This window comes from Pristiophorus japonicus, chromosome 11 (genome assembly GCF_044704955.1).
Source record: "Pristiophorus japonicus isolate sPriJap1 chromosome 11, sPriJap1.hap1, whole genome shotgun sequence".
In the NCBI taxonomy this organism is placed as follows: Eukaryota; Metazoa; Chordata; class Chondrichthyes; family Pristiophoridae; genus Pristiophorus; species Pristiophorus japonicus.
Window position 1 is genome coordinate 110,033,677 of NC_091987.1, and position 16,321 is coordinate 110,049,997.

The 16,321-nt window shown below is 41.5% G+C and overlaps 1 protein-coding gene and 1 pseudogene across 1 annotated transcript in view; one reads left to right on the forward strand and one right to left on the reverse strand.

The window, feature by feature from the left end:
- Positions 1-16,321, reverse strand: part of cnksr2a (connector enhancer of kinase suppressor of Ras 2a) — a 799,210-nt gene that overhangs the window by 596,259 nt on the left and 186,630 nt on the right. The window contains exons 2-3 of the mRNA XM_070893873.1: positions 8,937-9,100; positions 156-358 (exon numbers count right to left, since the gene is read on the reverse strand). Of these exons, the coding sequence (XP_070749974.1) occupies positions 156-358; positions 8,937-9,100 (367 nt within the window). The remainder of the gene's footprint in view (positions 1-155; positions 359-8,936; positions 9,101-16,321) is intronic.
- On the forward strand, positions 1,501-1,793 carry LOC139275827 (protein dpy-30 homolog pseudogene; annotated as a pseudogene).

A 16,321-nucleotide genomic window follows, 5' to 3' on the forward strand; every position in this document is an offset into this window, starting at 1 on the left:
TACTATTTGATACAGGAGGATGTGCAGTATGATTGGAATGTACGATGGCAAACAAGACCTCCATTGATTAAAAAAAAGCTAATAACCTTGCACACAATCATTTAGATTTACAGTCTTTCATTCAGAGTGTACAAACAGTCACCTCTCAGCATTACCTGTCCAGCCATGCCAGAAGGCTTTTAGCAGCACCTATGAGATCCACCACTGATGTCAGGAAATCATTTGGCAATCTCCTGGAGGACCTTCCATCATAGTGTCCACTCCTCCTCCGACCGGTTATAAAATTCTGAAGATTTTTGGCAGATGCATTCAGTTTGTGGGATAGTGTTTTGAGGTTCTCGGTTTCAAGCCCATAGTTCTAAAATAAAAACGAGAACCAAAGAATTCTGCATAAGTCTGCGATTTCCAGATAATCTTGCATATGCTTGATCCTAGCAAGAACATCACTCAACTATAAATGGTACTTCTTCGAAATTTTGTTTTTTTGTACACCCCTGTTCTACCATTCAAGCATAAAACTGCACTGAAATTACCAACTCATGTCCAATACCAGAAAATAACTTTGTGTATGCAAAGTGACTGGACTGCTCATTAGCAGTTACCAGTCCATATATGGAAGCAAATTTGTAAAGCACTCGTCCCTACAGGCTATATTTAGTAATTATGTGCACTTAAAAAAAAGATTTATCACTTCCTTTTAAAAAATAAATGTTGTGTAAACATAATTTAGATTTTAATGGAGAGGCAACTGAGCAGCTGTCATCTCTTTAGGGTCCTCAACAGTAAGAGTAAAAAATAGGAAATCCACAAGACCATCTTGGCGTCAGAGATAAACTGATTGTTCTTGACATGAGCCTGTGACTCACTGCTCAATCAAAGCTGTGGTCCACAACTTCAAGCAGGATTTTTTGATCTGCAAAACTGAGGTTGTAACTTATGCATTAGTAAAGTGCAATTAGATATTTCCCATTATCTAGCATAAAAATCATAAATTAACATTTATACCAGAGCATCCAATATACAATGTACAGCTATCTGCTTGCATTGTTGTTAACTGCACCAAAATTATTGTTTGATGCAATAACACTGGGGCATTAAATTACTGTTCTCCTCTCCATCTGCATACATTTGCATACTCTTAGCAACAACAATGTGCATTTATATAGTGGTTTTAACATGGAACAACATCCCATGGTGCTTCACAGAAGCGTAATCAGACAAAAATCAACAAAAAGCCAAAGAAGGAGATATTAGGAGGGGTGACTAAAAGTTTGGTTCAATAGGTGGGTTTCAAAGGGAGTCTTAAAGGAGAAGAGGAGGTGGAGAGACTGAGAGGTGTAGCGAGGGAATTACAGAGCTTCATGTCTAGACGACTGAAGGTACATCCGTCAATGGTAGGGCGATGGGATTTCAGAAAGAGTTCAAAGTTGGTGTAATGCAGAATTCTCAGCGGGTCTGTGGAAAAGCATGAAGAATTCTGGAATGAAACGGATAACAAACATGGCAGAAGAACATGGCGATACACTCGCAGAACCAAACCTTTAAGGACAGATGCAGATATCAGAAAATCCTCAGGGGGAGTATAGTGTCTCTGAGAATGTGCAGAGGATAGTTGAGCATGAAAAACTGAATGTGGAGAAAACTTCTAAACTCGGGTGTATCTGGATCAGACGGTGGAACCCATTCATTTGTAAGGCCTTTCAGTTTTGACAAAAGAAAAACCTCCAAATCCTATTGAATTCTTGGCCGCTTACCCTCTGAAGAACAAGTCGCAGTTTGAAGAGAGACACTAGCATGCACAGAACTACATAGAAATGAAGACTTCACCAGCCTCATGCAGTTGAGAAGGGGAGGTGACTAATTTTGAATATCAGTTTACAAAAACAATTAAAAGAAAAAAAAAAATGAGCCTATGCAGAAGACCAGAATATACATGAAGTGGCCCGTTATCTATTTAAAGTATGTTAACTGTGCAGGGATTTTCCTCATTTTCTACAATTTACATAAACATTATGATGGTGAATAATTCAGTTGTTTTTTTTTTAAGAAAAAAGTTCTCAAATCCAAGAATCCTCCAGAAGTGGCCATTAGGATTATTAGAGTTACTGAACATGCGCCAACAAAGCTGATTTGTTTTATACCTTTAACCTCACTGCAGCATATGAACAATGAGTCCACAAATAATTTTATTACAGTTATACAGTTTGGGAGTGAGTTGAAAGCACAAATAAATTCTACAAATTCTGAAGGCCATATAAGTACAACGCTAAAGAAAAATACTGTTATTTATTATCAGCAACTAGACAATAATACGACAAATAAATTACAGAATACACTTCGATCAAAGATGCAGCACCATTTGTCTTCCTAAAATAATTTTTAAGACATGAAAGCACACTTTAAAAAAGGCATAGATTTTTACAGATCCTTATCGCAAACATCTTAAAGTACTGTGTATACAATTCATTACTTTTGGAGTGCATTGCTGCTAATACAGGTAAACATGAGTGTATGAATGTAACCATGAGTGAAGCACATTAAACAATATCTTCTCACCAGCTGGATAACAGAAATTGACAGTAATTCCAGCCCAATCCCAACCACAAATAGAACTGTTTTTATTTGGCACAGCAAAAATAAAATATAGGAAAATATGAGAAAATTGCACAGGCATTTGAATCATGGTTGGATTTATTTGTAAAAATTACTTTATTAATTAGGTTTACCACAACATGAGCCGATTCAGTGGAAAGTCGGGGAAAGCTCACTGCGTGGATGAGAAGTCTACAGAAGGGCGTCGCAGTGAGTGGCCATTTTGTGTGTCGTGAAATCACCCCATGAGAACAGGAAGAGACTGGTGACAAAGGGGGCCAGTATTGATCGGAGGCTCAGCTTTTGCAATAAAAGAAATGCGGCTCCTACGTGAAACTTATAGGCGGGGGGTGGGGGGGGGGGGGGGGGGGGGGGGCGGATCATTAACCTGAAAAACCAGGTGGGGTTGGAGCATGAGGGCAGTTGAATTGTTAAAAATTGGATTCCCAAACTGAATCCACCTCCAACCCGTCCACTTCCGGTTTTAATGGAGGTGGGACAGGAAGCAGGGTGGAGACGGGACATCAATTGAAATATTATAATGAGGCTGGAAGCCTCTTTTAACCTCCATTTTGTTTTACTGCACGTGGACAGGTTTTACACAATTTATAAAATCTGGCGGTTACAGTAAGGCAGGGATTACTGGATCCAGGAGGTAAGTGCCTTTATACCTACCTCCTGGATCCAGGATCCTTATCTAACCCACCTCGCCGTGATCGGAACACCTCCCCCCCCCCCCCCCCCCACCCACCACCAGGCCTCCGTCCCAACCCCATTGATGATGCTTGGGCCAGCCACATTCTTTTCTCCCACTGCCCCCCTCCCTAATTCTCCGGTGGCTGCCCAGTGTCTTCCCTTCAACTTCACTCCACCCCGATCATCCGGTCCCGATCCTCTCTCTCCCCCTCCCCCCACCGCCAACCCCGATCATCTGCCCGATCCCTCTCCTCACCCGATCCTTTTAACGGCCTGGTCCGACCCCCAATCCTCTGCCCAACCCACCCGCCACTACCCAATCCTTTTAACGCTCTCACCCTCCTCTGTGTGGCCTAGTGCCGCAGGCCTACCCACCTGCAGTCAGCCACCCTCTCCATCCGGCTGGCTGCAGGTGGGAAACCAAGGCCTCACATGCAAATCAGGTCCTGCCATTAAAGTCGGCAAGGCCTGCGGGATAACACCTCGGAGACCCCACCTCCACCCCCCGGCCCACCTCCTTCCCTATGGAATCCAGCCCTATGTTTTGATGCAAAGCTCCTATCAAACATATGGATGAAACGTAACTGGCGGTTGTTTCCTGAAGGTGTACATTGAAAGAGAAGTAAATTCTCTCCTTCAAAGCTCAGAAGTTGAGCTGTAGGGAAAATGCTATTTACCCCATAGCATTTCACATTAAAATAATTTTAGTATGTTCACATTAGCAACGTCATGTACAGTGTACAAAACAAAAAACTGGTGAACTGTGCATGTACACTACCATTTTCCTAAAAGTGAAAGAACAGCAAAATTGTCCAATTTCCTCTCCAAATTTTTACCTAAAAATTATTTTCTAGCAATAATAAATTTTGAATTCACCTAAATGCTGAGGTAGAAGGAAACCAACTCCAGAGAAGAGTGCCAGTATTCCAACATGCTGCCAATTCAATTTGTTTTAAATAAGTGAACCAAGGATGAGTCAATACGCAGACCATGTTTTTATTTCTGAGGCCTGGGCCAAATACAACTTAGGTGGCTTGGTTTCATTGGTCCAGAGCAGCTTTCAGACCAGTGCCAGTTCATGACACCCTCACCTCTGGGTCAGAAGCTTGTGGGTTCAAGAGCCACATTGGGATTTAAGCCCATAACCTAGGCTTACAATGTAGTTCAGTGCTTAGGAACTGTTGTACTGTTAGAAATCTGAACCCTCAGATAAGATATTAAATATGCCTGTTCAGGTGCAAGGTGAAGATTCCATGGCACTATTCAAATAACAGCAGGGTGTTCTGGTGTCCTGGCCAACATTGCTTCAACAGATGCAACCAAAAATAAACAGACCAACTATCTCATTGCTGTGGCGTATTACTGGCATAGAATGGCTACTACTTTGCATAACAGCATTCCAAAAGCAATTCACAGTATAGAGTGCTTTGAAACACTTAGAGAATCTTATTTTAAAAATAACTAGAACTTTTTGTCTTGGGTTTTACATAGTTTCAAATAGGAAACGTAAATAAATTTAAAATGGCAGTAGTTCCTTCAATTAATTACAAAAATGGGGGAACCTGGGGGCACTACGACTGTGAATTTGGCAGTTCACGCCCCCTATTTTGTACTTGGTGAAAGCAGGTTGTTTGCTCATAAATCAGCTGAATAAAAGATTCTCTGATGTTTATGCGGCTTAAGGTATACATTGTAGGATAGCGCAGATGTAGGAAAGTCAGTGATAAGACAACTCTCAACACCATTGTTTACTGAAGTGTAAAAACTTAATCAGTTTGTCTGCTTGATCTATTCAAAAGAACATTTGCTTTTACATCAGGAGATCAGATAGATACATTTCCCATGCCTCTGCTAGGTATTAAGCTGTCATTAACATCCAATACTTGCATCGAGACATATCAAACTCTGAGCATTTTGGGCTTCACCTCGATCTGAAAAAGCTACTTCAAGACTGTCTATCAAAGAACAGAGGGAATTTCATCTGTTTTACCCAACAAAACTCTTCTTTTTTTTTTAAGTAATTAAGTTGAAAGCGATATTGGTCAGAAATCACAGAAAGACTGAAGTTTGAAAAAGGCAAACTAATGCCTTTCAGATCATATATTTTCCTAACTTTTTAGTTCTCTTTCGCTTTTTAGTGGCAAATGCATCTGGTCAGTAACTGTACCTGTGCAAATGGCATATGATAATGACATTTTCAACTATCTGGACTGGGCATTCTACATACTCAGCTGTAAGTTATAATCGAGGTTAATTATTGGACCTAAGCCACAATAATTCAATAAAAAGGAGTAAAAAAACACAGGTACAAGTTTGATAGGAGATGAGTAATTTTCATCTTCACCACTTGGGCAGTAAACTGGCAGAGCAGTTTGCCCGCCCATTATAGAACCTGCCTGATATTCACTTTCACCAATTAGGAAACAAGCAGAGTGGATTGCTCATCCTTTACAGACCCCCCCCCACCACCCCCCCAAGCCATTTTAGATGAAAAAAATGACAGGAAAAACATAAGAACATAAGAACTAGGAACAGGAGTAGGCCATCTAGCCTGCTCCGCCATTCAAAGAGATCATGGCTGATCTGGCCGTGGACTCAGCTCCACTTACCCGCCCGCTCCCCATAACCCTTAATTCCCTTATTGGTTAAAAATCTATCTATCTGTGATTTGAATACATTCAATGAGCTAGCCTCAACTGCTTCCCTGGGCAGAGAATTCCACAGATTCACAACCCTCTGGGAGAAGAAATTCCTTCTCAACTCGGTTTTAAATTGGCTCCCCCGTATTTTGAGGCTGTGCCCCCCTAGTTCTAGTCTCCCCGACCAGTGGAAACAACCTCTCTGCCTCTAAACCCTAATTCTATCATCATCATAGGCAGTCCCTCGGAATTGAGGATGACTTGCTTCCACTCTAAAAATGAGTTCTTAGGTGACTGCATCGTCCAATACGAGAACCACAGTCCCTGTCACAGGTGGGACAAACAGTCGTTGAGGGAAAGGGTGGGTGGGACTGGTTTGCTGCATGCTCTTTCCGCTGCCTGCGCTTGGTTTCTGCATGCTCTCAGCGATGAGACTCAAGGTGCTCAACCTGTTCAACCTGCGTCATCTCCAGGCCAGATCCAAGACCACCCCAACCTCTGTCATTGAGCTACAGTACGCGGACGAAGCCTGCGTTTGCGCACATACAGAGGCTGAACTCAAAGTCATAGTCAACGTATTCACTGAGGCGTACGAAAGCATGGGCCTTACACTAAACATCCGTAAGACAAAGGTCCTTGCACAAACCTGTCCCCGCCACACAGTACCCTAAATCTAACAGTGATAAGGTATCACAGATTTTTCTGCTTGAGCAGCACAACCTATCAACACTACTTGCAGAGTGTGTAGAATTCCCAATACATCCTCAGTCAATCCAGAAAGTTGAAAGTGTCATCATGACATGCCATTTGCACAGGTAAAATTACTGGTCAGATATATTTGCAACCAAAAAGATTCAGAACTTGTGTACTTCTCCTGAATATCTTGTGGATACAGGAAGGTTTGTACTATGCATGCCACACAGAGAACCTGCATTGCAACTGCATTTGCCATTTCTCTAAATCTATCGCCACTACCTTAATTTCTAAAAATAAGTAGGTACTGGGCCATAACTTGCAGCCCCTACTGGTGCGTTAGCGCCCGTAAGGGCCGTGCAAATTTTCACACCAGATGCGTATGCGCAAAAACCCGGAACTTGCGATCTGTCAATCTAGACAGATCCGACGCATCCCCGGAAAAAGGGCATTCACGGGTGGAGAGTTGAACTATTTGCCCAATGAATGCCCGTAGAATTCTTATGCCTGGTAAAAGCAAGCGTAAAGGCCTGCTTTTACCAGTGTAAGAGTTCTAAAAAAACATTAAAATAAATGTTTTTTCACTCATTTATGCATTAAAAACCCTGTGCAATAAACACAAAAGGATAGTATGCAAGTACAGCAAGTGATCAGGAAGGTCAATAGAATCTTGGCCTTTATTGCAAAGGGGATGGAGTATAAAAGCAGGGAAGTTGTACAGGGTATTGATGAGGCCACACCTGGAATACTGCGTGCAGTTTTGGTTTCCATATTTACGAAAGGATATACTTGCTTTGGAGGCAATGCAGAGAAGGTTCACAAGGTTGATTCCAGAGATGAAGGGGTTGACTTATGAGGAAAGGTTGAGTAGGTTGGACCTCTACTCATTGGAATTCAGAAGAATGAGAGGTGATCTTATCAAAATGTATAAGATTATGAGGGGGCTTGACAAGGTGGATGCAGAGAGGATGTTTCCACTGATGGGGGAGACTAGAACTAGAGGGCATAATCTTACAATAAGGGGCCGCCCATTTAAAACAGAGATGAGGAGAAATTTCTTCTCTGAGGGTTGTGGATCTGTGGAATTCGCTGCCTCAGAGAGCTGTGGAAGCTGGGACATTGTCTCTTTCTGTCTTTAATTTATTCAGTTTCTTAAAGAATAAGAGAATATGGGGTTATAGAGAGCGGGCAGGGAAGTGGACCTGAGTCTATGATCGGATCAGCCATAATCGTATTAAATGGCGGAGCTGGCCGTATGGTCTTCTCCTGCTTCTATTTCTTATGTTCTTATAAGGTAAGTTTATTTTTAGCCCCGTTAAAACATGTAAATTTATTTTTCAAAATTTAAATTTTTGTTTTAAATATTTAATTAATTTTAAATATGTAATGATTTATTTATTTGTTTATTTGAATTCTAGATACATTTTAGGGGATATTATCATTCATACTTATGGGTTTTCTGTACATACGGAATCCCCATAAGCATGAATGGGGCTCCACTTCAGTCATTCGTTGGGCCGGCCCATGTGATCCCAGGGACGCTTGCGAACCGCATGCACCCGAAATACGTGGACCTCGTCCTACGGGTACCCAGAGAGGCCCAGGACTGTGAATCTCCATACCAGCCGGACCACCAGGTACATGGGCAATTTATTTGTGGATCGGAGGCATTACCCCGTAGGAAGACTCTGACTGCAAATTCAGGGCCTATATTTTTAGTGGCTGCAAGGAATAGGTGAGAAATTAGATCATGGCTGATCTGTATCTTAACTCCATCTTGGATAATCCTGGATGACATTTGCCAATCTTACCTCCCTTCCATTAGGGAAGAGTGATGATATAATATATGAGGAATGCCCCACATTTGGAAACATGGCCAACAACCAGAGCACCTATTTATAACATTTTCAATACGGCAGCCTAAAAAATAGCTGTATGGGCCGAGTGGATTATCTGGTTCAACAGAAAATTTTGAGGGGTACAATCCAAGTTGTCAAAAGGCTATAAAGCATATATGACATAAATGTAAGCTGGATATTTTACTTAAAACATAAGCACACAACTGGAAACACTAATTTAAAAGTAACAAGCCACAAGCAGTACCAGGAATCAAAGAATCTTACAGCATATAAGGAGACCATTCGGCCTATGCCTGCTCTCTGAAAGAACTATCCAATTAATTTCACTCTTTCTCCACAGCCCTGCAAAGTTTCCCTTTTGATCTAAACACCGTCTTTTCCCAAGACTGGTCAGTTCGGAATACATTTCCTCAAATAGACCGATACAGAGAGAAAAAGGCAAAGAGATTGTACTTACCAAAGCACACAACAGGTCTACAGCCTCTAGGATAAGTTCCTGATGACCGATACGAGTGACCCCAAGCTCTTCTAGTTCCTGGTGAGTGATACGCAGAAGTTGATCTCCACTGATTTTTTCCCTCTCAAAGTTCTTAATGTATTGCTGCAGGCAGTCATCAAGGCCTAATGGTTATTAATAGAAAAACATATATTAAACCTACTGTAAAATATAAATTTAAATACACAGCATGTCCCAGTAGAGCTACACTGCTCTTATGAATTTGTTATTTAGAATCAAATGTAGAGCCATGTGTAACAGCAAAGAAAACCTGCAAATGTTTATACAGTTTTAATTTCCCCATGGCACTTCCGTACTCCACAGCTAATAGATTTTAATCCACTGAACTAGAGGAAAATAACTTCTCTGTAGGTCATAAATGCTGTGCAAGTTAAAATATACATTCAAAACCAAAGCTGAAACTGCATGTTAAATCTTTCAACACTTCATTTTAGGTGTCAACTGTGACTCAGTGGTGATTCTGGCCTCTGACTCAGAGGGTTGTGAGCACAAGAGCTCGGCTGATATGCATTACTGAGGGAGTGCTGCACTGTTGGAGGTGACGTTTTTTTGGTGGAGAAATAAGAAATAGGAGCAGGAGTAGGCCATTTCTCCCCTCGAGCCTGCTCCATCATTTAATAAAATCATGGCTGATCTGATCTTGGGCTCAGCTCCACTTCCTTGCCGCTTCCCATAACCCTTTACTCCCTTATCATTCAAAAATCTGTCTATCTCCGCCTTAAATATATTCAGTGACCGGCCTCCACAGCGCTCTGGGGCAGAGAATTCTACAGATTTACAACTCTCAGAAGAAATTCCTCCTCATCTCAGTTTTAAATGGGTGGCCCCTTATTGTGAAACTATGCCCCCTAGTTCTAGATTCCCCCACGAGTGGAAACATCCTCTCTGCATCTACCTGTCGGGTCCCTTCAGTATTGAATATGTTTCAATACGATCACCTCTCAATCTTCTGAACTCCAGTGAGTATAGGCCCAACCTGCTCAACCTTTCTTCCTAAGTCAACCCCCTCATCTCAGGAATCAACCTAGTGAACCTTCTCTGAACTGCCTCCAATGCCTCCTTAAATAAGGTGGCCAAAACTGTACTCTAGGTGTGGCCTCACCAATACCCTGTACAGTTGTTGCAGGATTGCTCTGGTTTTATACTCCATCCCCCTTGCAATAAAGGCCAACATCCATTTGCCTTCCTGTTTACTTGCTGTATCTCCAAAAGCATACTCACTTTTTATATTTCATGCACAAGGACCCCCAGGTCCCTCTGTACTGCAGCATTTTGTAACACCTCTCCATTTAAATAATAATTTGCTTTTTTATTTTTCCTGCCAAAGTGGATAACCTCACACTTTCCCACATTATACTCCATCTGCCAAATGTTTGCCCACTCATTTAGCCTATCTATATCCCTTTGCAGATTGTTTGTGTCCTCCTCACAACTTGCTTTCCCACCCATCTTTGTATCAGAGAAATTAAACTGAATAGTACTCTCTCAGGTAGCACTGTTTTGAAGAACAGCAGGGGTGTTCTCCCCAGTGGCCTGGCCAATATTCATCCCTCAATCAACATCTAAAAACAGATTAACTGGTCATTGGCACATTACTGTTTGTGGGACACTGCTGTGCACAAATTGGCTGCCGTGTTTCCCAACACTAAAACAGTGACTACTTCAAAAATGTTCTTTATTGGCTATAAAGGGCTGAGAGATATCCTGAGGTCATGAATGGCACTATATAAATGTAATTCTTTCTTTCAAATGACAGCTGTAAAAATAAAGGTTTTAAATAGTCAAAAACTAGCAAAAAGAACTTACATATTGATTCACCGTTCTGTAAAAACTACTGTGTTGAGTTTATAAAATTTTACACTGTGGCGGAGCTTTTGAGAGAGTTAAAAATGGTAATCAATTCAAGATATGACGCAGTAAAGCCCCAATGCACTGTGCCACAGAGTGGTATAATTTGTGTCTGCATCTACAATTTCATTAAGCAGTAAGTTACTGATAACAATGTCATCAGGGGAAAAAATACCTAACAGAAGTCAGATGGGTAGGGCAGTGGTAGGGGGAAAAATAGGATGGGGCAGTTACCTTAGCAAATCTCAAAAATCTCGCAGCGGTTAGAAATAACCAGTTTACGGCCATCTCTGGTCACTTTAAATAATCAGGATCGACTGCAAACCAATATGGTGGGCATATTGTGTTTAATCAGAATTTAAGATGGGTATAACACATTAGTTATACAGCAAAAACATGCGACTGTGTCAAGTAACTTATACTGATCTGATCGGACAGACGGTTGCCATGCGTGAGCAGTTCTCTGGCTTGTGGCCTCTCATCTTTTCGTCTAGAGCCCCCTCGAAGAGTGTTCAACCAGCTCAACTTCTGTCTAGCCCTCACCTCCACCGCCTGTCAGAAGGTCACTTTTATTCTCTTTTTAGGGGTGGGCCTGAAATGGGATATTGACAAAACCTTTTGGCCAATAGAGGTTCCCCTAAAAACTCAGTACTCAATGGGGCATCGCAATTGTCGCCTCGATTCTTGAAACAAAGCCCTCCCTAAAGATGGATCATGATCTTGTTCACATGTCTTTCCTGTTTATACGTTCCAAAGGTTCTTTCTTTGAAATGTGTCTTAGCTTTCTCGTCCCTATCCTCTCTGGTACAATTAGTACAAGGCGTGGCCCTGTACCCTCTCAACCATGAGGCCCAAAGGCAAAGCTGTCTCATTTAAATCGGTCATTACCTTTTTTATGACTAGCAAAATACTCCATTCTGAGATTGTGTTCAACTTAACCTCCCCAACTTCCTTCAATTCTAAGTCTTTCTATACTAATTAACTTTTATGTATCTTCGCAAACAGTTCTATTAAGCTAACTTCAATCCCTATCATAGCAGTATACATAAAATACATAAACAAGGTTCAAGTCTTAACTTAAAAACAACAGATACATGTATATTGCTATCACAGTGCAGAATGCTATAACATCCGCAGGAAACCAAAATATTCGCACATTCCAAGCATCTATCCAGCCATTCTAATACTAACCTGAGGAGACTTTTTGTCTCCAGTTCTAACACAACCATGTAAGCACAGCATTATTTGTGTCATAGTTTCATTCGCATAACCATATGTTTTTAGGTATCCTTAACTGCTAACACAGCAACACTAACAGGGGCAGTGGAGTATTGTACCTTCGTTTTAATCGAACATCTTAGCCAGAATATGGTACAGTGTGAGTGGAAATAAAAACATCTTACAATAAAAAAAATTGCAATTGATGCAGAAAAGAGCCAATTGTTTAACTATTGAGTAACATCACTGAAGAAACGTTTAATAACTTCCACATCTTCGAAATTATAAATTCTTTCCTCCTTCTTCCCCTAATATTTCCTTCCCTCTCTCCTGAAGGTGTTGACTTGTGGTTTCATGGTTGCCTGGCACCCTCCAGTACCTCACTCACCCAAGTGACCATTCACCCACACACATTTCCAGTATCAGTTACTACGCAGCAATCAGGAGCTCGAACCAGGAGTGATTCTCTCCTCCCTGACCGAGGCCAGTTGAAGCTAGTTCTAGTGCCCTAATGCGTCCCCGGTTTGTATCAACTAAACAAGCAAATGCCAAGTATCAAATCTGGGACATTCCCTAATCTATGCAATTCATTTTAATCAACAGGGAGCTCTGCAAATTTTCAGTGTGTCACATAATAACCCCTTCATAATAACATTTCATTAAATGCAGAAAAGCTTAAGATTTGTGTTTTTTTAAAGCAAGCATTTTTAGTGATTATCTCATTGCTAAAGATGTGTGAATGCTGCAAGTTACAAAAGTAATTCAGTTCAATTTTGTACTCAGAAGGATAGCAATGCTGGTCTGGGAAACCATTAGCCTACCATATTAACATCCCTCTCTTTGAGAATATCTAGATTTGAGATACAAGGTTGTAAACCAAAACGTGGAGGCGTCAGCACACAGAATAGAATTCCTCAAAAACATAGATACAGCTTTGCAGCCTCACTTCCAGATATGTATTAATATACATGTTGTACCAACTTGAGAAAAATATTTGTTTTCTTGACATTTTGAGGTGGATTAATTATGTATGATTTATTTACAAAGCCTAACCAAAGATATTACTCTACATTGTGTTATCCCAGAAAAAAACATGCAGTATTTCACAACAGCCTTGTGGTACTACGAGGTCACTTTATGCTGCTATGCACGGATGTCTAAAGAAGCTCATTTATAATTACTAATATTTAAAATTCCATTACAAAGTTCTAATTCTTAGCACATTACAGGTATATATTGCATTTTCAGTAAACTATATTTCTGTATTGTTTAAAAATATTCCATTCCATTTCTCATTCTCAAAGATCAGTCACAGGGCTCAAATTTAACACAAAACTGCAGCCTCCAACGACTTACATTCATATAGGGGATTTAATGTAGAAAAACATCCCAAGGCGATTCCCAGACACATAATCAAAACAAAATGAACACCGAGCCAATGGAGAAGCTATGAGGAGGGGTGAACAAAAGGTTTGTCAAAGAGTTGGATTTTAAAGAAGATATTAAAGAGGAGACCAAGGTGTCAATCAGAGGGGTTTAGGGAGGGAATTCTGGAGCTGGAAGGCACTGCCACCAATGGTGGGGTGAATATGCAGAATAGACAAGTACTTTATTTTTTGGAGTAAAAGCCACCGTTTTATCTGTACAAAACAGAAAATCCACTTCTCGGATATCCACCATTAATTGCTTTTTCCACTTCTTGCTCTTGATTGAAATTAGATGAAAAATAGGATCACTGTGCATTAAAAAAAATAATCATTGCTAAATAAAATAACTTTTTGACTTGGTATCTAAATTGTTAATCCAATGCTGCTACTTCCAATCTCTCACATACTCCAGCCTGCAGTAATTAGCCAGGGGACAAAAGGTGAACATCTTTTGACAGAAGGTGAACAAATCTTCTCAAGCAAATAATTGAGTAAATGTGGTTTACTTGGATTTTCAAGGGTTCAAAGTTCCCCATGAGATTAGTAAAGAAGCTTAAAGCTTATGTCTAGATGGACAGAGCACTAGCCTGGCAAGAGAATACAGATGGGGTGATCAACAGAAAATGCTCTGCCTGAGTTACATTGGTATCCATTCCATACTATTTACAGTATTTGTTAATGACATGGATCAGGATTTCTGTAGTCCTATTAGATTTGCGGATGATACAGAGCTATGTGGGCAGGTAACAATTAGAAAAGAGAGTGAATATCTTCCAAGAGACCTGAACTAGTTACATAGATTGGCTGAGACATAGCAAATAGATTTGAGTGTTGATATAAATATAGGGTAAAGCATAAAGGAGTAGATAACAGTAAAATATAGAACATGGAATTTGGAGTGATCACTGATCATACTCTGAACGTATCTGGTCATTGTAAGGCAATTATTAATAAGACAATTCAGGATACTGGGATTGGTCATACTGACATTGTACAGATTGATGGCAAGACCAATTCTGAAGTGATCATATAGTTTCCATCAGACTGAATACAAGTGCATGAGAAAGAATTTGCAGGGGAGTGGTCAGGGCAAGTCCAGGCCTTAGAGGTCAAAGCAATGAAGAAAGATTCAAGTGACTAAATTAATTTTAACTGAGGAAGACATGATTCAGATCTTCCAAAAATCATTGAAAAGTACAGATGAGTAAAGAAACGATTTCTCTTGGACAACAAACATAAGAAAATAAGAAATAGGAACTGGAATAGGCTGTGTGCCCTTCGAGCCTGCTCCACCATTTAACAATATCATGGCTGATCTTCTACCTCAACTCCACCTTCCCGCATTATCCCCATATCCCTTAATTCCCTAGTTCCCAACAATTTATCGACCTCTGTTTTGAATATACTCAATGACTGAGCATCAACAGCTCTCTGGGGGAGAGAATTCCAAAGGTTCACCTGATCTCAGTTCTAAATGGCTGACCCCTTATTCTGAGACTATGACCCCTTGTTGTCGATTCCCCAGCCAGAGGAAACATTTTCCCAGCATTAACCCTGTCAAGCCCCTTAAGAATTTTATATGTTTCAATTAGATCACCTCTCATTGGACTCAATTTTCCCCAGTATTTGCTCCATTTTTATTTGGAGTTGGCTGCTTTTTCTGGCCTAACTTAAAAATCCCCAGTATCCCCAATCAATTTGCACCAGACTTAGTTACATTTTTTTTAGGTTTTTTGTTGCTCAAAAGGGGGCATACCAGCCACCTACGCCAATGCTGCCCATTTAGGCAACTTTGGCCAGCTAATAGTTACTCCGTTTCTACTTCGGCCAGCGTATGTGGCCACTTGAGAAAACCCTTGCGGAGAATTAAAGAAATCGGCGCAGGTAAGTGCAGCAGATGCCCAGACAGCAGCAGCAGCAGGAAAGGTAAGAGCGGTGGGGAGAGAGCGAGAGAGTGGGGGGAGAAAGAGAATGGAGGGGAGAGAGAGGGGTGTAGATAGGTGCTGCGCCCGGGAAGGAGGAGGCCACTCGGCCTGGGCTAAGGGTGGGAGAACGCAGCGGGCCTGGGACGGATCGGAGCAAACTGGCCGACATCGGGGGCCACAGAGCAGCGGCATGTCAATATAGAGGTGGGGGGGGGGGGAGAAAAGAGGGTGGGAGGGAGCGAGTAAACTGGCTGACATCGGGGGCCACAGAGCGGCGGCAATTCAACCAGAAGAAGCCCAAACAGATAAATTTTTTAAACTTTGTTCTACTTTCCTTGTAGGGCCGGAATGAACAGGGTCCTCCCGAAACTGCTTCTCCATGACGAACCTTGTTGCCAACGACCGCAATCTTACTCCTGCCCGCCAATAGAAACACAGCACTCTTTTGGCACGCAGACACAAGTAGCTCTTTAAAAATGGCCGATTGCCAACTCGGAGCGCTACTGCGCATGCGTGGCCATTACAGAGACATCAGGAACATCACTTTTTTCCAACGTGCATGCGCAGACATCCCAGCACATTTTTCCAGCGCAGAACGCAGGCTCCACCCCCCCGAGGTGACTGGTCACGCTGCACGGCTGCAGAGTAGAGGCCAAACAGCAGCGAAAGTACAAAGATTTTTTTCTGGAGCATCAACTGACGTAATGAAGCAGCGCAATTCAGGCAAGTACGCTAGAAAACGTGCTCGTGCAAAATTGAGCCCATTCTTCTAAACTATAGGGCATATAGGCCTAATCTACTCAATCTCTCCTCATAGGGCAAACCCCTCATCCCAGGAACCAGTCTAGAGAACCTTTGTTGCACGCCCTCTAAGGCAGGTATGTCTTTCTGTAGCTAAGACCAGAAC